Source organism: Scyliorhinus canicula, chromosome 12, assembly GCF_902713615.1.
Source record: "Scyliorhinus canicula chromosome 12, sScyCan1.1, whole genome shotgun sequence".
NCBI lineage: Eukaryota > Metazoa > Chordata > Chondrichthyes > Carcharhiniformes > Scyliorhinidae > Scyliorhinus > Scyliorhinus canicula.
Genome location: NC_052157.1, coordinates 118,183,518 through 118,207,035, shown reverse-complemented (window position 1 = coordinate 118,207,035; position 23,518 = coordinate 118,183,518). Strand labels below are relative to the sequence as shown.

The following is a 23,518-nucleotide window of genomic DNA, read 5'->3' as shown; positions in this document are numbered from 1 at the left end:
CATATAAATCCCAATGTCTGAATTTAGATCTCTTGACATTTTTACCTTCCAGAAATGGGCTGAATAAGCAGGGAAAAAATATTGTGGTTCTGGTTTCTGCACAGGTCAAATGTTCTGAGAGAGGGCTGTGTTTATATTTTCACCCTCCTTTACCCTTAGTAACATTTTTGTTTACTCATCGATTGTCAGCAGTTTAAGAGAAAATCTGGGATTCTTGGTCTGTTTCCACCTTATATTTAGGAGGCCTTTTTTTGTCAATCTTTAGCTGCCTTTTTCAATCTCTCACCCAGACATCTATTCATGTCAACTACTTTAGCATAAAGGACATTGTAGTCAAACATCAGGTAACTCTCTTTTGTTGCCTTAGGTGAGTTGTACAACAGGTTGCATTTATACAGTACCTCTAATGTAGAAATAGTCCTAAACTAATTTATTGATGCTGGAGTTAGCGGGTGTATAAAACCGAAAGAATGGGTTGATGATTCACTTGGAGGAGCAATTGTAACAATGACCAAAACCTTGACCAAAGAGATGAATTTTAAGATGTTTTTTGCAGTTGATGAGAGAAACAAAAAGGTGGAGGGCTTTTGAGAGGAAGTTCTCTTCCGAGAATAGGAGCAAAGTGTCTGCTGCCAAATGATAGTATGTGAGGAGGGATATTGCACCAAAGGCCAGAGTCAGAGTTGGGGATATAAGGCTGAAGGAGTTTGCACAGCTTGCGTAGGATGAAGTTATGGTGGCATTAATTGGAGTTTGTGGTGGATGGAAGGCGGAGCAAGGATGGTACTTGACAATTACGGAAGTAATAGAACCTTACATAAATGTGCCAGTGGTATAGGGGCTGAGATGAACAGAGTTTCAGAGGTACAACAAATTATCTTAATGCTAAATAGAATGTGGAATTTGAAGCTCAGCTGTGCACCAAATAAAATGCAAGATTTTGTATGGTCTGGTCCCCAGTCTGTTAGAGTACCTTACGTGAGAGATGGTTTTGATATTCCTGAAATTTGGTTATAAAGTGTTTTGTCTTGGCAGCACGGTGGCGCAGTTGTTAGCAGTGCTGCCTCACGGAGCCGAGGTCCCATGTTCGATCCTGGCTCTGGGTCACTATCCGTGTGGAGTTTATACGTTCCCCTTGTGTTTGCGTGGGTTCCGCCTCCACAACCCAAATATGTGCAGGGTAGGTGGATTGGCCATGCTAAATTGCCCCTTAATTGGAAAAAAATCAATTGGGCACTCTAAATTTATAAAAACATAAATAATGTTTTGTCTTGGCCATGATTTATTGTTGCATAGCAGTTTGACCTCATGGAGATGGCAAAATAACTTTTGAAACCTGACCATAACTGGATGATTCCTATGAACCATTGATTCCTATGAAATTTAGGCAGCACGGTAGAATTGTGGATAGCACAATCGCTTCACAGCTCCAGGGTCCCAGGTTCGATTCTGGCTTGGGTCACTGTCTGTGTGGAGTCTGCACATCCTCCCCGTGTGTGCGTGGGCTTCCTCCGGGTGCTCCGGTTTCCTCCCACAGTCCAAAGATGTGCAGGTTAGGTGGCTTGGCCATGATAAATTGCCCGTAGTGTCCAAAATTGCCCTTGGTGTTGGGTGGGGTTACTGGGTTATGGGGATAGGGTGGAGTTGTTGACCTTGGGTAGGGTGCTCTTTCCAAGAGCCGGTGCAGACTCGATGGGCTGAATGGCCTCCTTCTGCACTGTAAATTCTATAATTCTATGAACCGGTATTGACCAAGCGGGTGCATCAACTGTTGACAGATGTTGCATCAAACATTGTTGGCGAACTCTGAAGATCTGGGCACAGACAGTGAAATTGTGTAAGGGCAATCCCATGGGACTAGACAATAGAGAAGTACTGGAGGAAGATGGTTCTGCATCAAGTGCTGCAGAAAGGTTCTTTTTAAAGTGGCAAATTCACTGTGATATAGTCATAGACTTATGTTATTTTGTACTGACCAGAACAGTGCTTTGAGAAAAGTGGAAACTAAACTGAAGTAATTTGGACGGTGATTTTTGAATTAGGCTGTCACCGTGCTGGGATTTGGTGACATATTTAAGAACACGAGAGAGAAAACTGAGGTTCGATATCAAATGGTAATTGGTGAGAATAGATGGAGCAAGCAAGGGTCAAGAGATGGATTGTGGAGCGAGAAGGCAGTAATTTAATGAAGATGAAATATTCCAGGAAGTCCAAGGTAGATGCAGTGTTTAATAAGTACTAGTTGACCTCATGTATTTGATCAAAGAATCAGGTGTCACCTTGAATATGTTCTTGCTTTTACCTGTTTGTCTTTATATTGATCTTTTTTTTCTTCTCTTCTGTGTTTTCCTCCCTCTACTTCTCTCCTATCTTTTATTCTGTTTTATTTTGTTTCAAGTGAGAGGCGATGGGCAGCATGGTATCATGAATGGAAGTACCTGTGGCTCATATGTGGTGAGCATAAAGGGAAGAAAGGTAGTCCTGTCCCCATCGTCTCCAATCACTTTCACCAACACTTAGTTACAGCACAGAAAGAGGCCATTTCACCCATCATGTCTGCCTCCTATCTCCTCACCACTTCTCTCCTTTGCCTTGGTGTCACACTTAATGAAGACATCAGAAAGTACAAAGATGTTTTGAAGCCTGCAATGTTGACACAGGTTGTTTAATTTTTCCTGCCCAATCCCCAAACATTGCTTTGGAGAAAAAATGTTGGATTATTTCATATTACCACTCTGCTGTTGGATGGCTTTATATCGATTTGAGACTTTACGTTTGGAATTGGTGTGGGAATATAAAAAAAAATTTTGATTTAAAAAATTGACCTTTAAAAGTGGCTTTCAATTGTGTAAACCAGTGTTGTAGAAGACCACTCCGTAGTTTAAATTTAGTACATGTAGAGGGAGGTTCAGAAAGGCAGATAGTAAACAGTTAAAGCATAATAAAAGTCAGAAAATGTAGTTTAAAAATAGAAAATAAACTGTAAAAAGTTAATTGGACCGAACAAAGAGTGCACAAATTTTATGAGAAAAACCTCCTTCAGCTCCTCACTGAACTTACGTTACACAGACTTTCAGGTACATTATTCATGTCTTCCTTTATGAAGAAAGAAGCAAAGTATGAATTTAGTTCCTCAGCCATTTCTTTGTTCCCTGTTATGAATTACCGTTTCTTATTGTAAGGGGAGTTTATTTCTCTTTACATACCTATAGAAACTTTTAGTCAGTGTTTATGTTCCCCACAAGCTTACTTTCATATTGTATTTTCCCCTTCTTAATCTATCCCTTGGTCCGCCTTTGCAGAATTTAAAATGGTTCTCAATCCTTGGTCTATTGCTTTTTCTTCCTAACGTGTATGCCTCTTCTTTGAATCTAATGCTATCTCTAATTTCCCTTCTAAGCCATGATTTGGCCACAGTTCCCTTTCTACTCTTGCTCCAAATAGGAACAAACAACTTTTAGAATTCACTTATATGTTTGTTGAATGCCTGCTGTTGCATGCCCACTGTCTGTCCTTTCAGTAATGTTTTCCAGTCCATCAAGGCGGCACGGTAGCGCAGTGATTAGCTCTGTGGCTTCACAGCGCCAGGGACCCAGGTTCGATTTTGGACTCCGAGCTACTTTTTAAAAAGCCTGGTCGCTGTTGCTGAGTATTTTAACATTTTCTATTTCAGAATCTGAGGAATCGTGTGTGGAATCTGTCAGGTCCCCGGAAGTCTCCGGCCTTTGCCATTCAGTTTTCCTGCTGGCAGCACACCCCCCCGCCCATGGGTTTCCCGGCGGTGTGGGGCGGCTTCAATAGGAAATCCCATTAACAAGTGGCGGGTGTATAGAATCCCGTCGCCAGTGAATGGCGCACCGCCAAGAAATATGTGCTGGGGACTGGAGAGTCCCACCCGAAATGTTTCAATACGATCACCTTTCATTCTGCAATGAGTATAGGACCAACATGTTCAATCTTTCTTCATCAAATAAGTCCTTCACCCCAGAAATGAGTCACAGTGAGGTGAAATTCCTTCACTCAGTGGATGGTGAACCTGTGGGGTTCTCCACCACAGAAGGCTGTGGATGCCAAGACACAAAATATATTTAAGAAGGAAATAGATTTCTAGACTCGAGGGGTGTCCAGGTTGAGGTAAAACCAGAAATTACTGATTTAAGGTATATAGTGATAGCGGTTACATGAGGTTAAAGCTGAGGCTTTATCAGTGAAGCTTATTGTATCCCAGTATTAGCTGCTTGTCTACCTGAATGAAAGTCTTACTGTTAATCTCTGCATTACTATCATCTCTATCTCTCCATTTCTCGGCCTCACACCATCTTTCAGTTAAGGAGGCTGGGGAGATGAGAGGGAACAGGTAGATGTGATGCATTGAGATTTTCAGAAGGTTTTAATAGCACATAAGGTTGGGAAACAAAATTTGTGCACATGGGATTGGGTGGAATAAACTGGCATGGATTTGAGAACTGGTTTCTGGACAGAAAATAGAGCTGAGGAACAAATGGACGTATTCAGGGTTGGCAGGCTGAGTTACCGCAAGAATCAGTAAATTATTAAAAAGATGTTTATTTTAAAGAACAACTTGATTATTCCTCACTGGCACCTCTATCGGTTCCTGCCTGGCTAACTGATTTAGACACCTGGTTAACAGCCCCATAGTTAGTAGGAAAGCTCATACTCTTCGACCGCACAGGGAAAACAGTTCCCACCCTGTGACCTGTGCAGGTTATTACAGAAGGCAAATGGAATTTTGGCCTTTATAGCTAAAGGAATGGAATATAAAAGTAGCAAAGTGTTGCTACAACTGTACAAGGTATTGGTGTGATGGCACCTGGAGTACTGTATGCTGATCCAGCCCCCTTATTTGAGGCTGAATGTAGTTACATTAGAGGCAGTTCAGAGGAGGTGCACCAGATTGATTCCAGAGATATGGGGTTTGTCTTATGAGAGATTAAGCAGTTTAGACATATACTCTTGAGTTTAGAAGAATGAGAGAGGATCTAATTGAGCTATGTAAAATGAGAAAAGGGGCATGATCTAACCAAAAAAAAAACAGTGTGTTCTGGACGGGACTAAAGGATCATGAACCGCTCGATTAGTTTCCAGTCTGTAACTCCCCGGTATCAGTTATTCTATACGTAAACCATCCAGTTTGTAGCTCACTCCTGGTATTTGTTACTTTACATATAAACCACCCTGAAAACCTCGATTGCATTTCAGTCTGTAACTCATTAACGATCTGGAAGAAAGAACTGAGGGTATTGTTGCAAGGTTTGCAGATGATCGAAAGACATGTCGAGGGGCAGGTAGTGTTGAGAATGCAGGGGAACTGCAGGAGGAACTGGAAAGGCTCGGAGAGTGGGCAAAGAAGTGGCAGATGGAATGCAATGGAGAAGTGAGGTTATGTGCTTCGGTAGGAAGAAGAGGCATAGACTCTTTTCTAAATAGGAAAAGGCTTTGGAAGTCAGAAACACAAAGAGACTTTGTAGTTTTCATTCAGGATTCTCTTGAGGGTAACATGCAGGTTCAGTTGGCAGTTAGGAAGGCAAATTCAGGGCAGCACGATGGTGCAATGGATAGCATTGCTGCCTCATGGCACCAAGGTCCCAGGTTCAATCCCAGCCCTGGGTCACTGTCCATGTGGAGTTTGCACTTTCTCCCCGTGTTTGTGTGGGTTTCACCTCCACAACCCAAAGATGTGCAGGGTAGGTGGATTGGCCGCACTAAATTGCCCCTTAAATTGAAAAAATGAATTGGGTGCTCTAAATTTAAAAAAAAAAGGCAAGTTCAATGTTAGCATTCCTGTTGAGAGGGCTAGAATAGAGCCCGGATGTACTACTGAGGCCGTATAAGGCTCTGGTCAGGCACCATTTGGAATACTGTGAGCAGTTTTGGACCCCGTATCTAAGGAAGGATGCGCTGGTGAGGAGGTGAGGATCCATAGGAGGTTCACATAAATGATCCCTGGAATGAAAGACTTGTCATTTGAGGAACTGTTGAGGACTCTGGGTCTGTACACAGTGGCATTTAGAAGTTAAGGGAGGAACTTTGAAACTTGCAGAATACTGAGAGGCCGAGATAGAATGGACGTGGACAGGATGTTTCCACTGTAGGAGAAACTAGAACCTAAGGGCACAGCCTCAGACTGAAGGGAAGATCCTTTAAAATAGAGAAGAGGAGGAATTTCTTCAGCCAGAGGGTGGTGAATCTGTGGAACTCATTCATAGAATCATTCAGCCCATCAAGTCTGCACCGGCCCTTGTAAAGGGCACCCTAATTAAGCCCACACCTCCACCCTATCTCCATAACCCCACCCAATCTTTTCTGGGCACCAAGGGCAATTTAACACGCCCAATCCACCTAATCTACACACCTTTGGACTGTGGGAAACTGGAGCACCCGGAGGTAACCCACACAGACACGGGGACAACATGTGGACTCCGCACCGACAGTGACCCAAGCCGTGAATTGAACCTGGGACCCTGGAGCTGTGAAGCAACTGTGCTAACTACTGTGCTACCGTGTCACCCATTGCCAAAGAAGGCTGTGGAGGCAAGTCACTGAGTGTCTTTAAGACAAAGATAGATAGGTTCTTGATATAATAAGGGGGTCAGGGGTTATGGGAAGAAGGCACTAGAATGGGGATGGGAAAAATATCAGCCATGATTAAATGGCGGAGCAGACTCGATGGGCCAAATGGTCTAATTCTGCTCCTATATCTTCTGGTCGACTTTACCGACCTGACTTTATATCACACCAATCTCTCTCTGTCCAGAGTTATGCGTAATTTTAGTAAAGCTAATCCTATTGTTGGCATACCTTTTTAAATTCAAATTATTGGATCTGTTTATAACAGCTGAAAACTCCCAGGAGCTGAGTTTCCTGCACTTACAGATAGTATAATAGTTAAATTATCTGTTCCCATCTCTGGACAGTTCTGTCTGCATAAGTTGATGCCAACATTCCTGTTTACCAAGCCATGGTCTTAAATTCCCTTGTTAATACATTTATTAACAAATAAAAAATAGCTAAGAGTACTTAGCTGTTTTAATTGCACAAATAAATTGAATCAGTGATTTGATTTAGAAGACTTCAATAATTGTTTGATGAATCTTATATAGGCCCTGTTGAATATAGTTGTTGGGTAATAGTAACAACAATTTCATTTTTTTTGAAGTGCATTATAATATAGAAAGAAAAGCTTCGATAGCTTTAACCAAAGAGGATATTAATGACTGACTAAATATTTGGTCCAAAAGGTTGTTTTTAAAAGAAGGAGCCTGAAGGCTTGGAAGGAAGAGAGAGAAGTGACAGGGCTTGTGGAGGGAAGGAGGAGAGAGAGATGTGGAGCTTGTGGAGGGATGGAGGAGAGAGAGAGAGATGGTGGGGATTGTGGAGGGAAGGAGGAGAGAGAGATGGTGGGGTTTGTGGAGGGAAGGAGGAAAGATCGATGCGGGGCTTGCGAAGGGAAGTGAGAGAATGGGCGTGGTTTGCAGAGAGAAGGAGGAGAGAGAGAGAGAGAGAGAGGTGGTGGAGGGAAGGAGGAGAGAAAGGTGACCAGGTTTGCTGAGGGAAGGAGAACGAGGTGGCGGGATTTGCGGAGGAAGCATACCTTGGAGCGTCCATCCAGAACAAAGAATTTGGGAGAAAGCAATCTAGACACTGAAGCTGTTTCCATGACCCAGTGAAGGATTTACATTTCAAATAAGAGCCCTTGGGGAAGGAGACTAATTAGGTTAGAAAGGACATGTACTGGATCAGTGAGACTTCATGCAGAATAGGATGTGAGCAGAAGAGTTTTGTATGAGTTGGAGTTGAGGAAACTTCATTCATCAGATAAAGACACTGATGTTGGAACAACTTGGTTGAGCCAAATGCAACTTCTGAAGAGTAGAGGAAATCGGTGATAAATGTATGTAGTTTGTGGGCAAAGATGATGATTGGTTTTCTCCAAAGTTTAACTGAAGGCAATTGTAAAATTGTAACTTGTTGGGTAAATGTTTTGATTAAATTGGTGGTGCAGTGGTCAAGATCGTAGCCGGTAAAGTGGAACAGTTGGTTGTGGTCAGAATACATGTGGAAACTGACCTTCCTGTCATGGGAGATACAGATAGCCAAGGGACCCATATGTTCCAGAAGTAGTAGGTGGGGGAAGTAGCTATTGATGGTACTGTGACTTCAGATAGATGGGTAAGAATGTGAAAAAGTAATAGCAAAGCCACTGAGTTGCACAGCAGAGGCATTGAAGGATCTCTGGTCAACTGTGTGAATGTGGCGACTAGGGGCTTTTCACAATAACTTCATTGAAGCCTACTCGTGACAATAAGCGATTTTCAAAAGGCTGCAGAGATGTCTAGGAATGACAGCACTGTGGTCACGGCTACAAAGGATGTCAAGTGTAACTTTGGTTAGTTTTTTTTGGTGTTGCTAGCGGAAGAGATTCAAACAGCTATGGGACAGATGGGCATGGACTTGGAAGGTGTTGACGGTTTTGGAGAGGAAAGCAAGTTTCAAAATTGCGAATATCTGATTCATGGTGCATATGATTTAGGAATACAACTTTTAGTTTGGGGTTGAAATTTTAAGATGCAAGATAAATGAAAATTGCCTGGTTTGGGAAGCTGGTGAACAAACCTAGAATAATTGCAGCTCCGAGTGTGGCCTATGTTAATGTCAGAACTGGAAGTGGGGGAAAAAACTAAACATTCGCTGACCCCCTCTATAAGTTTCCTGGTGGAAGGAGGATGTACAGTTTTTCATTGAGGAGTTTGAATTATTCAAAAAAGGGAGGTTTCTGAATTAGAGATAATTTAAATCTCTCAGTCTCAGTCTAGAACATCCCAGGTATGCCACATTTCCGGAGCGATAGACTACGCCACTGTGCCTCCCTGTCTTTAGTCTTTTTAAAAATAAATTTAGAGTACCCAATTATTTTTTTCCAAATAAGGGGCAATTTGGTGCGGTCAATCCACCTACTCTGCACGTTTTTGGGTTGTAGGAGTGAGGCCCACGCAGACACAAGGGAGAATTTGCAAACTCCACACGGACTGTGACTCGGGGCTGAGATCGAACCCGGGACTTTAGCGCCGCGAGGCAGCAGTGCTAACCGCTATGCCACTGTACCTCCCCGTAGGGAAGTCTTTAGTGATTTCTATAGCCTTAGACGTGACACCAGGATAGTATGTTGCTTCCTTGGTGCCACGGTCAAGGGTGTCACTGAGTGGCTGCAGGACATTCTGAAGGGGTCGGGTGAACAGCCGTAGGTTGCGGCCCATCGTGGTACGAAGGACGTAGGTGAGAAGAGTGGTGATGTCCTGAAAGTGAATAAAAAGAACTAGTAAATACATGAAAAAAACAGCACCTCAAGGGTAGTAACCTCAGGCCCACTCCCAAAGCATGTGCTAGCGAGAGCAGGAATAGGACATGAGAAGAGATGAATGTTTGACTGGAGAGATAGTGTAGGATTGTGCGTTTTGGATTTGGGAGGCATTGGAACCAATTCTGGGAAGGATGGAACCTGTACAAGCTGAGCAGGTTGCACCCAAGCATGACCGGGACCAATACCGTCGCAGATTTTCTGGTGCTAAGGAGGATTTAAGCTAGCATGGTAGGGGGTTGGGAACCTGAGCAGTGAGACAGAAGAGAAGGAAACAAAGATAGAAATGAAAGACAGAACAGTGAAAAACAGTATTGGAAGGCAGAGGAAACTATGTCTAGCAACAAATAGAGCCATATGTGTAAAAATGTTAAAAGACCACTCTAAAAGCACAATATCTGAATGCACGTAGCATTCGCAATAAGATAGATGAATTAATAGCGCAAATTGGTATACGCAGGTTACAGTATGATCGCGAGGAAAGCAAAGATGCATGTAACAAGGGAGCTACAGTAAGCATGGGTGACTTTAATCTACATATAGATTACGCAAATCAGATTAGCAGCAATACTGTGGTGGATGAACTCCTGGAATGTATACGAGATGTTTTTTTTAAAGATCAGTTTGTTGAGGAACCAACTAGGGAACAGGCGATCCTAAATTTGGTATTGTGCAATGAGGGTGGGTTAATTAATAACCTTATTGTGTGGGTCCTTGAGGGAGCAGTGACCACAACATGATAGAATTCTTCATTTGATAGATAGATAGATAGAACAGCACAGAACAGGCCCTTCGGCCCTCGATGTTGTGTCGAGCAATGATCACCCTACATAAACCCACGTAACCCGTATACCCGTAACCCAACAATCCCCCCATTAACCTTACACTACGGGCAATTTAGCATGGCCAATCCACCTAACCCGCACATCTTTGGACTGGAAAGTAAAGAAGTCAGATATGAAACTAGGCTGCTAAATCTAAACCAATGAATTATAATGGTATGAAGCATGAGTTGGCTAAGATAGATTGAGGAACTGTATTAAAAGGCATGACAGTGACTAGGAAATGGCTAATATTTAAGAAACAGATATATGCATTGCAACAGTTATACATTCCTTTCTAATGCAAAAACACAAGAAGGAATACAGCCCAACCATGGCTTACAAACAAAGTTAAGGATAGTATTAGATCCAAAGAGGAGTAATGTAAAGTTGGCAGAAAAAATAGCAAGCCAGGGCAGCACAGTGGTGCAGTGGTTAGCACTGCTGTCTCACGGCGCTGAGGTCTCAGGTTTGATCCTGACTTTGGGTCACTGGAGTGTGCAAATTCTCCCTGTGTTTGCATGGGTTTCATTCCATAGCCCAAAAGATGTGCAGCGTAGGTAGATTGGCCATGCCAAATTGTCCCTTAATTGGAAAAAATGAATTGGGTACTCTAGAACATAGAACAGTACAGCACAGAACAGGCACTTCGGCCCTCGATATTGTGCCGAGCTTTGTCCAAAACCAAGATCAAGCTATCCCACTCCCTGTCATTGTGGTGTACTCCATGTGCCTATCCAATAACCGCTTGAAAGTTCCTAAAGTGTTCGACTCCACTATCACAGCAGGCAGTACATTCCACACCCTAACCACTCTCTGAGTAAAGAACCTACCTCGGACATCCCTCCTATATCTCCCACCCTGAACCTTATACTGTAGTTATGCCCCCTTGGAACAGCTACATGTACAGAATGATCAGTCTGAACTATACGCAGAACAATACTTTTCACTGTACTTCGGTACACATGACAATAAAGAAATCCAATCCAACTTCTAATTTTTTTTTTGAAATGTTTTTTATTGAGTTTTCATATTTTATATCCAACAAATTACAAATTATTAGAAAAAAAAACACGCAAAAATTAACATGTATATTTACAGGTAAGCATCTTCATACTCACAACTGTGGCCGCCCCCCCCTTTAGCCGGCATACATATTTTACATTCCCCAATATGGCCGAGGCACATGTTTATAGGCATTTATGTACAGTTTGGTTTTAGACCTTAGCTAGCCATCAAACCCCCATAACGAACCTGTAGCGCGCCCCCCCCCCCCCCCCCCCCCCCCCCCCCGGCTACCTTCCCCCGATTCCTGTCCATTTTCCCCTGATTCTTGGCCACCCGACTACTCTTCCTCTTGTTGGCCTCAAACAGGTCCCGGAACAATTGCATGAATGGCTCCCACGTTCTGTGGAAGCTGTCGTCTGACCCTCGGATGGCGAATTTGATTTTCTCCATTTGGAGAGATTCCGAGAGGTCGGACAGCCAGTCTGCAGCTCTGGGCGCTGCTGCTGACCGCCATCCAAACAGGATTCTACGGCGGGCGATCAGGGAGGCAAAGGCAAGGGCGTCCGCCCTCCGCCCCAGGAATAGATCTGGCTCGTCTGAAACCCCGAAGACCGCCACTATTGGGCATGGCTCCACCCTCACCCCCACCACTTTGGACATAGCCTCGAAGAAAGCTGTCCAGTACTCCACAAGTCTGGGGCAAGACCAGAACATGTGGGCGTGGTTGGCCGGGCCTCTTTGGCACCGTTCACATGTGTCCTCCACCTCCGGGAAGAACCTACTCATACGGTTTCTTGTTAAGTGGGCTCTATGTACCACTTTTAGTTGCGTCAGGCTGAGCCTTGCGCACGTGGAGGTGGAGTTGACCCTATGCAGTGCTTCGCTCCAGAGTCCCCACCCTATCTCAATCCCCAGGTCGTCCTCCCATTTCATTCTTGTTGCATCCAGTACGGTGTCGTCCCTTTCTACCAGTCGGTCATACATGTCGCTACAATTCCCTTTCTCTAGGATACTTGTGTCCAGCAGGTCCTCCAGTAGTGTCTGTCGTGGCGGTTGTGGGTACGTCCTTGTCTCCTTTCGTAGGAAGTTTTTGAGCTGCAGGTACCGTAGCTCGTTACCCCCGGCTAGCCGAAATTTCTCTGTCAGGTCGTCCAGTGTTGCGGTCCTGTCGTCCGTGTATAGGTCCCTGACTGTCAGTGTCCCCCCGTCCTGCCTCCACCTTTTGAACGTGGCGTCAGTCAGTGCTGGTGTGAACCTATGGTTGTTGCCGATGGGAGCCTTGTCCGACATTTTGGTCAGGCCAAATTGCTGCCGCAGTTGGTTCCAGGATTGGAGGGTGGCTGTCACCACTGGGCTGCTGGAGTGTTTTTTGGGTGGGGATGGGAGTGCTGCCGTGGCGAGGGCCCGGAGGGAGGTCCCCATGCAGGAGGCCTCCTCCGCACGCACCCACTCGGCTTCTAGCTCCTGGATCCATCCCCTTACTCGCTCGGCTGTTGCCGCCCAGTGGTAGAATTGTAGATTCGGGAGGGCTAGCCCCCCTCTGGATTTTGTTTTTTGTAGGACCTTCTTTGGGATCCTAGCATTTTTACCCCCCCATACTAACGCCATGATAAGTTTGTTCAGCACTTTGAAAAAGGCCTTGGGGTTGTAGATCGGAATGGATCTAAACAGGAAGAGGAACCTGGGCAGTACGTTCATTTTGATCGTCTGGACTCTCCCCGCGAGGGAGAGTGGGAGTGTGTTCCATCTTTGCAGGTCCTTTTTTACTTCCTCCGTCAGGCTGGTGAGGTTCCATTTGTGGATCCCTTTCCAGTCATGGGCTATTTGGATCCCCAGGTAGCGGAATTTGTGTCGGGGTTGTTTGAACGGCAGCCCCTTTTGTGCTGCCCCCCCCCCCTCCCTCCTGCGGGTGTACTGGGAAGATCTCGCTTTTGCTCATGTTGAGTTTGTAGCCCGAGAAGGCTCCAAACTCTTTCAGGAGCGTGATGATTCCGTCCATGCTGCTTTGTGGGTCCGAGATGTAGAGGAGCAGATCATCTGCATAGAGTGAGACTCTGTGCTCTCTGCCTCCCCTTCGGATCCCCCTCCAATTTTTTACTGCCCTGAGCGCGATTGCTAGCGGTTCGATTGCTAGTGCGAACAGCAGCGGGGACAGTGGGCATCCTTGTCTGGTGTCCCTGTGCAGCTGAAAGTATTGGGAGTTGGTATTGTTGATCCGTACACTCGCCATGGGAGCGTTGTATAGGAGCTTTACCCAAGCGGTGAATCCTGTTCCAAGCCCGAACCGCTCCAGTACCTCTATGAGGTATTTCCATTCGACTCTGTCGAAGGCCTTTTCTGCGTCCAGGGAGATGATCACCTCTTGTGTTCTCTCCCCGGAGGGGGTCATTATCACATTCAGCAGGCGCCTGATGTTCGAGGTAAGCTGTCTACCTTTGACGAAGCCCGTCTGGTCCTCTGTGACCACCTCAGGTACACAGTCTTCTAGGTTTTTGGCCAGTATTTTGGCGTCTGCGTTCAGCAGAGATATGGGTCTGTATGACCCACATTCCGTTGGGTCTTTGTCTTTCTTAGGTGAGATTGAGGCCTGTGCTAACGTGGGTGGCAGTGTGCCCCTAGCTAGCGAGTCTGTGAACATCTCCCGCAGGTGCAGGGCCAGCGCTGCCGCGAATTGTTTGTAGAAGTCCGCCGGGAATCCGTCCGGTCCAGGCGCCTTCCCCGTCTGCATGGAGCTAATGCTGCCCATGATCTCTCCCAGTGCTAATGGTGCTTCCAGGTCCCGTTTTCTGCCCTCTCCCACGACTGGTATGTCCAGTCCATCAAGGAATCGGTTCATCCCAGCCTTCCCTGTTGGGGGCTCTGAGGTGTGCAGCTCTTGGTAGAAGGCCTTGAAGGTTTCGTTAATCCTCTCTGGTTCTGTTTCCCACGTGCCTCTGGTACCCCTGATTTGCGCAATTTCTCTGGTGGCTGCCTACTTTCTCAGCTGGTGTGCCAACAGGCGGCTGGCTTTGTCTCTGTGTTCTTACAGGGTCCCGCGCGCCTGGCGGAGTTGGTGCACTGCTTTCCTGGTGGAAAGCAGATCAAAGTTCCTTTGTAGCTCTTTCCTCTCCACCAGGAGCTCTACGGTCGGGGCCTCGGAGTATTTACGGTCTACCTCCAGTATGGAGTCGACCAGCTTCTGCCTAGCCACCCTTTCCTCCCTATCTCTTTGCACTTTGAAGGCAATGATTTCCCCTCTTAGCCCCTCTAATTTAACAACAAAGAAAAAGTAGCAAGCCTGAGGATTGGGAACAGTTCAGAGTTCAGCAATGGAGAACCAAGTGATTGATTAAGGAGGAAAATAGAGTATGGAAGTAAACTTGGAAATAATACAAGTGGATGGTGAAACCTTCAATAAGAATAGAAAAAGATATTAGTGTTATGATCCCAGAATGGAACCCTGGCTCAAAAGACCGTAACCTTTTACTTTATGAAATGTGACGGAACAGAGTCACAGGACTGCTAAATAGTTAATTAATCTTTATTAGTGTCACAGGTAGGTTACATTAGCACTGCAGTGAAGTTACTGTGAAAATCCTCCAGTCGCCACACTGTAGCACCTGCTTGGGTGCACTGAGGGAGAATTCAGAATGTCCAATTCACCTAACAGCACATCTTTCGGGACTTGTGGGAGGAAGCCGGAGCACCTGGTAGAAACTCATGCAGACACTGGGAGAATGTGCAGACTCTGCACACAGTGACCCAAGCTGGGAATCGAACCCGGGCCCTTGGCTCTGTGAAGCAACAGTGCTAAGCACTGTGCTGATGCGCCACTCCTCCCTACCCCACCCAAACCTCCCTCTTAGCTTAACAATTAGACACCGGTTTCAGGATTAGCACTGATTACGAGGTACATTTTATTTTATTTTTAAAATTTAGAGTAGCCAATTCATTTTTTCCAATTAAGGGGCAATTTAGCGCCGCTAATCTACCGAGCCTGCACATCTTTGGGTTGTGGGGGCGAAACCCATGCAAACACGGAGAGAATGTGCAAACTCCACACGGACAGTGACCAAGAGCCGGGATCGAACCTGGGACTTCGGTGCAGTAAGGCAGTACTGCTAACCACTGTGCCACCTTGCTGCCCTCACTGTACATTTTAAGCTACAATGGTCTCATTAACACTCCCTTTCCAGCAGACAAGATGACTATGGGAAAATATAGTCTTCACGCTGACCCCCAAGTGAATGCTTGTGGATCCTCCTCAGAGTGTCCCCAGATGATTGTCATGTGAGAGTTTCCAGAGGCCACTCCCAAAAACACGCTTTAAATTCTTCTCTCATAATAAAAATGCTTTCTCTTGATGGTTTGCTTTCCAAAATCCAGACCAGGCTTTCTAAATGACACTTTTAAACAAAGCTTCCGCTCTACTTTTAACTGCGACTCCAGTCCAGGATTTTATGCAAAGCCCTTTGGGTTTCTTTTGTCTTGACTGCAGTGCAAACTGTTCAGAATTGCTTTAACTCTCGATTTCCAGACTGTGTTAAAATGACATCAAACATTTGCTTTACCTTTGGAAGCTGCTCTCCCTTTAGATCTGGTTACTGCAATTGTCTCTAACTCAGAACACTTTACTTACTCTGCCTTGAATTATCCTGAACCATACCTTCGTCTCTGTTCACTTAAACTCCAGGCTACTCCTGGGCAGCACGGTAGCATAGTGGTTAGCACAGTTGCTTCACAACTCCAGGGTCCCAGGTTCGATTCCTGGCTGGGTCACTATCTGTGCGGAGTCTGCACGTTCTCCCCGTCTCTGCATGAGTTCCCTCCGGGTGCTCGCGTTTCTTCCCACCATCCAAAGATGTGCGGGTTAGGTGGATTGGCCATGCTAAATTGTCCTTTGTCCACAAAATGTTAAGTGGGGTTATGGAGATAGGGTAGGTACGTGGGCTTCAGTAGGGCTCTCTTTGTCAGGGCCGGTGCAGACTAGATGGGCCGAATGGCCTCCTTCTACATTGTAAATTCTATGATTCTACTTGGGCAGTTCTTTTTTTTTCTGTAGTTTCCTTAACTAGCTGGACTTTAGATTTCTTAACCATTACTCCATAACATGGCCTTTCTTCTAGCAAAGCTTTTTTAATATATAAATCTAGAGTACCCAATTTTTTTTTTCTAATTAAGGGCCAATTTAGTGTGGCCAATCGGCTTGGCACATGTTGGTTTGTGGGGGTGAGACCAAGCAGACACGGGGAGAATGGGCAAACTCGAAACAGACAGTGACCTGGGATCAAACCCGGGTCCTCAGCGCTGTCAGGCAGCAGTGCTAGCCACTGTGCCGCCCTTTCTTCTAGCAAAGCTGATTGATATGTTCCCTTTCTCGCCTTCTAAACCAACTGCTTCTAGTAGAGCTGTGAGAGCTGTCTACCTTCTCATTACCTCTCTCTCAATTGCTCACAAATTTGCTAAACTAAACTTAAAAGCTTCTCTACTCTACAAGGCCCCAGTTCCTAAGCAACACATACATGCTAATGCCTTTTCTTTATTCGTCATGCCATAGCCCCCTCTAGGCACAATAGAAACAGTTTGAACTTAACCAACCCCCACACCATTGTCCAGCATGTATCTATAGATTTTACCCTTCCAGGCACAGAAATATTAAATTAAACATACTTAAAACTGTACCTTATGTTTGACAATACAAATATAAATCCCTTTACCTTTGTTTTCCTAACATTAGCGAAGAAGTATGTCTTACAGCTTGAAACACGAGAACTTGTAATAGAGAACAAGGAAATGGCAGAACAATTAAACACTTGCCTTAGTTCTGTGTTCATGGAGGAAACCACAAATAATTTCTCAGAAATGTTACTGAGGAGGAGGAGGAATTGAATGAAATTAGCATTCGTGTAAAAGTAGTGCTGGAGAAATTAATGGGGCTGAAAGCTGATAAATCCCCAGGGCCTGATCATCTACATCCCAGATTACTAAAGGAGATGGCCATGGAAATAGTGGATGTGTGGTTTGTCATCTTCCACAGTTCTTAGATTCTGGAACAGCCTTAGCAGATTGGGGGGTGGCAAATGTAGCCTCACGAATAAAAAAGGACGAAGGGAGGAAACTAGGAACCACAGAATGATTAGCCTAACATAGAACGGTGCAGCACAGAACAGGCCCTTCGGCCCTCGATGTTGTGCCGAACCTTGTCCGAAACCAAGATCAAGCTATCCCACTCTCTGTCATTCTGGTGCGCTCCATCTGCCTATCCAATAACCGCTTGAAAGTTCCTAAAGTGTCCAGAGGAAAAGTCCCAAGTTTCTTCACCAGAAAAGGGGAATTGGACACGTAACGGGGATTGGCACTGTGGCTGAAGAAATAGGTGAAAGAGGTTTTGACAAAGCTTTGAAAAATGGGAAAGAAATAACTGAGTGGAAGAGAATTGTAGAGTGTGGACTAAAAATCCTGTGATCAAATAGATGGAGGTGGTCAGGAGGAGCAAAAGGATAAACAGCAATCCAGACTGAGAAGAGAGCAGAATCCAAGCTGGGTCATGAAACTGAGAGATTGAAAGGTGGAGCAAGGCCGTGAAGAGACTTGTAAATGACGACAAGGATATGGAAATCAAAATGGTATGGTTGGGAGAACTGTAAAGGGTGATGGGGGGGGGGGGGGGGGGGGGGGGGGATAATTATGAATAGGGTAGGATGCTGACAAGTGGAATTCAACTATGCGGTGAATTTTAGTCTGTAGCACAGGAAAGTGTTTGTGAAGTTGAGCATGGATTTGTGCATCATTAGCAATGTAACAGTAAGAAAACTGCTAAGTCCATAAAGGATGTGATAACCGGATACTTAAAAAATAACAATGGAATTAGATAAAGTCAACATGGATTTATGGAAGAGAAATTATGTTTGACAAAATTACTAGTTTTTTTTGTGCCTGTAGCTAGTAGAATAGATACGGGCGAATCAGGGGTTATGGTATATTTAGATTTTCAGAAAGCTTTTGATTAAGTCCCATACAGAAGGTTATTGTGTGAAATTAAAGAAATGGTCAGCAGACAGGAAACCGAGTAGAAATAAATGGGTCTTTTAGAAGTGGCAGGCAGTGATTTCTGGGGTCTTGTAGGGATCAGTGCTTGGGCCCCAGTTATTCACAATATACATCAATGATTTGGATGAGGGAACCAAATATAATATTTCCAAGTTTGCTGATGACATGGAACTTGGTGGGAAGGTGAGTGGTAAGGAGGATTTTAGGAGGCTTCAAGGTGATTTGGACAAGTTGTGTGAGTGGGCAATATGTGACCGATGCAATATAACATGGATAAATGTGCAGTTATCCACTTTGGATGGAGAAACCCAGAATGGCAGAACATTATTTAAATTGATAGATTGGAAAATGTTGAAGTGCAAAGAGACAACATGTCCTCGTACACCAGTCAGTGGAAGCAGGCATGCAGGTACAGCATGCAGTTAGGATGACAAATGGTATGTTGGCCTTCATTGAGTACAGTAGCAAGGAGGTCTGACTACAGCTGTATGGGACCTTGGTGAGACCACACCTGGACTTTGTCTTCAGTTTTGTCCTCCTTATCTAAGAAAGGATATACTTGCCACAGAGGGAGTGTAGCGAAGGTTCACCAGACTGATTCCTGGCATGACAGGACTGTCGTAGAAGAAGAGATTGGGTGGACTGGGCCCATATTCACAGGAGTTCGGAAGAATGAGGGAATCTCATTGAAACGTTTAAAATTCTGACAGTGCTAGACAGACTGGATGCGGGGATGTTGTTTGCTCTGGGTGGAGGGGCCGAGAACAGGGGGTCACAGTCTCCGGTTACGGGACAGGCCATTTAAAACTGAAATGTGGAGAAATTTCTTTACTCAGTGTGGTGGACCAGTGGAATTCTCTACCACTGAAGCCTGTAGATTCCAAATCACTGAATATATTTAAGAAGAAGATATGTTTCTGGGCATTAAAGTTGTCCAGGGGTTTGAGGAGAGCATGGAGTAATGGGGCTGAGAGAGAATCAGCCATGATCATATTGAATGGCAGAGCAGGCTTGAAGGGTCGGATTGCCTACTCCTATTTTCTATGTAAGTGTGTTTCCTGGTTAAAGTCACTAAATAAGAAGGCAGTGAGACTCCTGCTTGAGATGGGGGTCCACGTTAGTGTGCTGTTAAAGGAGAGTTCGATGTTCACCTATTTGGATATTAGTGAAAGGACCCCAAGAGATCTTGTATCTTGGAGAATGGCGGAAAGTGAGGAGATCAGAGAATCCTGAGATCTGGCACATCTTGTTGATCCCCAGGTTCCTGTAAAATATAGGGAAACTCTTGGGTGGAAATATAAGTGGAATTGTTGAGCAGTTAAAGTATGTATTTGTGAAATGCAGTATGAAGTTAACCTGTTGGACATTCAACTGAATTATTTGAAAAGTGCTGTAAAGCTGTTCAGCAAATCACAGGCTGGTTTCTCTCTGCATTTGCTGCTGACTGGGGTATAGGGTGCACGTAAGTCTGGCTCTCTCCCAGCCTCCGCATTCTCATTCATTCTTACCCCCAAACACCAGCATGTGTTCTCATCCACCCATAACAATGGGTGTGGGTGAGTGAGCGACCTGAGACTGGGAGTGAGTTGGGTGCAGTCGCTCTATCAAACTCTAGTAGTAGTTATTATTTATTCCTTTTTTTAAATCCGTGCTTTTTTTTTGCTCACCAAATTTTCTTTTCATAACTCTTTTTTGAAATTCATGTATAATGTTATGGAGAAACTTTATCTTTCTGAAATTTGCAATTCAGTTCCTTGATGGAGGGAACGTTTGAAATTTGCCACCTCCACCCCCAAACTGAAAATATATACACGCCTGGTTTAAAATGTGAACTCTGTTGGTGTAATGCGTTCATTTCAGAAATAGGAGTTTGAATTATTTCTTTAGCGTTACCGATCTTTATTAAGATCATCATAATATCAGTGGTAATTTGCCAACATGATCAGGGGAGGGCAGTTGAGGGTTTTATTTGAAGAGGGCTTTGGTGGTTTTGTTTTGAAAAGGAGGTGAACAATATCAGGAGAGGTAGCCATTTCCTGTCATGAGAGCCAGGAAGGGAAGGAAGTTTGGGTGGTCAGCAGCTCAGTGGCAATGGCTTCAGAGGAGTAAAGTGCTTGGTGGGGGAGGGGTAATTTGAGGAGATGGTAGAGAAAATAGGATGCGGGGGCGGGGGGGGGGGGGATTCCATCTTCATAATACAAACCTATGAGCTTGTCACAATTATTGTTTAATGGTGAGTGCAGGGGAATGGGTTTGGAGGAGACATTCGGGAGTAGAGAGAAATGTGATCCTGGAGGAGTCTTGCAGAAGAGAATGAAATTCCTGATCACTTAATGTGATTCAGCCATATCTGTTGATGGAGGACTAAACAAGTTCAGCACTTGGATTTACACAAGTTTTGACACGAGTAAGCAAAAATGTGGGTCATACAAAGGGCAATAACCAAGTTGGAACAAAGTAAAGGGTATCAATCACTCTTGTGTTTCGGAACTATCCCAAAACAAAGAGCATTAAAGTGATTGTTGCAAATGTATAATATACCCCATTTCAAGCACTTTTGTAGTTGTAACTAACCGGTGACTTGTATTTGCAGTCTATGGTGTAATATTGGTGCAAGTTTGGCTCTTGCTAAATATTAATATATTTTTACGTTTGTTGCAGTACATGATTCATAATCCTGTTGTGAATTTGGGAAAAAGGAAAAGTACAGTCTCACCAGAGGGTAAACATTCAAAAAGAACAAAAGGAGATGGAGACCCAAGCAAAGAGCAAAAACGGAAATATGGCAAAGAGAAGATTCCTCGAAGTCCACCTTTGAGCCCAACATTATGGGGTCATGTGCATGTGAAAAAGGCCATGAATGGGACTGGAATGGCATTTGGTCCCAAAAGGTCTCCAGAACAAGAGCTGGAAGAAGTAATGAAGATTGTAACACCAACCAAACTGAATACGAACTTTCACATTCCCAAAAAGGGCTCCAACGCTGCTCGGAACCTAAAAAAGTTGCAAAGCAAGGATAAAAATAACAAAAAAGAGAAATCCAAGAATAAGACTAAATTGCTCAATGGACAGAAGTCTTCAGGTAGCAGCAAATCTCCCAAAAAAAATCTGAAAACTCCAAAGATGAAGATGAAACAAATGACACTTTTTGAGATGGCAAAATCAAGCACATCCAAGACTGGAAAGACTCCGAAGGGTGTTGGAGGAGCATCAAGATCTGTGACCAAACCTCAAAAATACTTGCCTCCTTTGGCCTTGCAATTCCTTCGCTATTACAAAGACAACAAGGGGAAGGAGGAGAAAAAGGGAGCAGTATCTGCGTTCATCACTCGGGTGGCCAAAGTGCTTTCCGCTGATGAACGTGCTCGCCTACCGGAGGAAGTTCGTGACCTTGTGCAGAAACGTTACGAGATACTAGAGCACAAGAGGAAATGGGCATTGATGACACAGGAAGAAAGGGCAGATTATCACAAGAAGAAGCGGGAAGAGCTGAAGGAGAAACTGAAGGAAAAGGCAAAAGAGCGACGAGAGAAGGAGATGCAATTAAAACTGGAAAAACAGAAGAGATTTGAAGATCAGAATCTTGTAGGGAAGAGCTTGCCCACACTAAAGCTGGTAGACACACCTGAAGGGCTCCCTAATACACTTTTTGGTGATGTGGCTATGGTGGTTGAGTTCCTCAGTTGTTATTGCGGCCTGCTAATGCCAGACGACCAGTATCCAATCACCGCAGTCTCCTTGATGGAAGCATTGACTTCTGAAAAGGGCGGGTTCCTCTATTTGAACAGAGTTCTGTTGATCCTTCTCCAAACTTTGCTCCAAGATGAAATTGCAGAAGACTATAGAGAACTTGGAATGAAGCTTTCTGAAATTCCCCTCACCTTGCACTCTGCATCGGAGCTGGTTCGGCTCTGCATGCGAAAATCAGACATGCAGAATGAAAGTGAGACATCAGAAACAAATGATGGCAGCAAAGATTCTGTGGGGTTTGAAGATAATGAAGTGGCAGACGAATTCCTGGATAAGCTGGAAGCTGCTGAGTTCTTTGAACTCACCCCAGAAGAGAAAGTAAAGATCCTATCAGCACTCTGCCATCGGATTCTGATGACCTATTCAGTTCAGGATCACATGGAGGACTCGCAGCACAAATCTGCAGAGCTGTGGAAAGAGAGGCTAGCCATGCAAAAAGAGGAGAATGACCGGAAAAAGGCAGAGAAACTGAAGAAAAAAGAAATGGAGGCAAAAAAGAAAGAACCGGAAAACAACAAAAAGTCAGAGAAGAAGGAATTTGATAAAAAACTAGAGGTGGACAAGGGTGGAACTGACTTACTAACTGATGTCAATGGCAGTGAAGACCTCATCAGTGCAATTAAAAGCAGACGGTTGATGGCATTGCAGGCCAAAAAGGAGAAAGAAGAGCGGGAAAAGCTGGAAAAAGAAAGGGTGGTGGTTGAGAAGATTCGCAAGCACAAAGCAGCAGCTGAGAAGGCTTTCCAGGAGGGAATTGCAAAAGCCAAACTTGTCCTACATCGATCACCGTTGGGCACAGACCGCAACCACAACAGGTATCTGTGGCTTCCCCTTTCAAATAAATAAATACTAGTGCTTTGCTTCTTTCATGATCTCATAGATCTCATAGAGATTCATGATCTCATAGTTAGGGATCCTCTCGGAAGGAGCGATCACAATATGGTGGAATTTAAAATACAGATGGAGGGTGAGAAAGTAAAATCAAATACTAGTGTTTTGTGTTTAAACAAAGGAGATTACAAGGGATGAGAGAAGAACTAGCTAAGGTAGACTGGGAGCTAAGACTTTATGGTGGAACAGTTGAGGAACAGTGGAGAACCTTCCAAGCGATTTTTCACAGTACTCAGCAAAGGTTTATACCAACAAAAAGGAAGGACGGAAGAAAGAGGGAAAATCGACCGTGGATATCTAAGGAAATAAGGGAGAGTATCAAATTGAAGGAAAAAGCATATAAAGTGGCAAAGATTGCTGGGAGATTAGAGGACTGGGAAATCTTTAGGGGGCAACAGAAAGCTACTAAAAAAGCTATAAAGAAGAGTAAGATAGAGTATGAGAGTAAACTTGCTCAGAATATAAAAACAGACAGTAAAAGTTTTTACAAATATATAAGACAAAAAAGAGTGGCTAAGGTAAATATTGGTCCTTTAGAGGATGAGAAGGGAGTTTTAATAATGGGAAATGAGGAAATGGCTGAGGAACTGAACAGGTTTTTTGGGTCGGTCTTCACAGTGGAAGACACAAATAACATGCCAGC

At 44.4% G+C, this 23,518-nt stretch overlaps 1 protein-coding gene across 5 annotated transcripts in view; it reads left to right on the top strand.

Annotated features, from left to right (window-relative positions):
- The window catches only part of baz1b (bromodomain adjacent to zinc finger domain, 1B), a 112,544-nt gene that overhangs the window by 41,074 nt on the left and 47,952 nt on the right, over positions 1 to 23,518 (top strand). For all 5 annotated transcript variants that reach the window (XM_038813855.1, XM_038813854.1, XM_038813853.1 and 2 more), the window contains one exon: positions 20,896 to 22,799. In XM_038813855.1, coding sequence (XP_038669783.1) covers positions 20,896 to 22,799 — 1,904 coding nt within the window. The remainder of the gene's footprint in view (positions 1 to 20,895; positions 22,800 to 23,518) is intronic.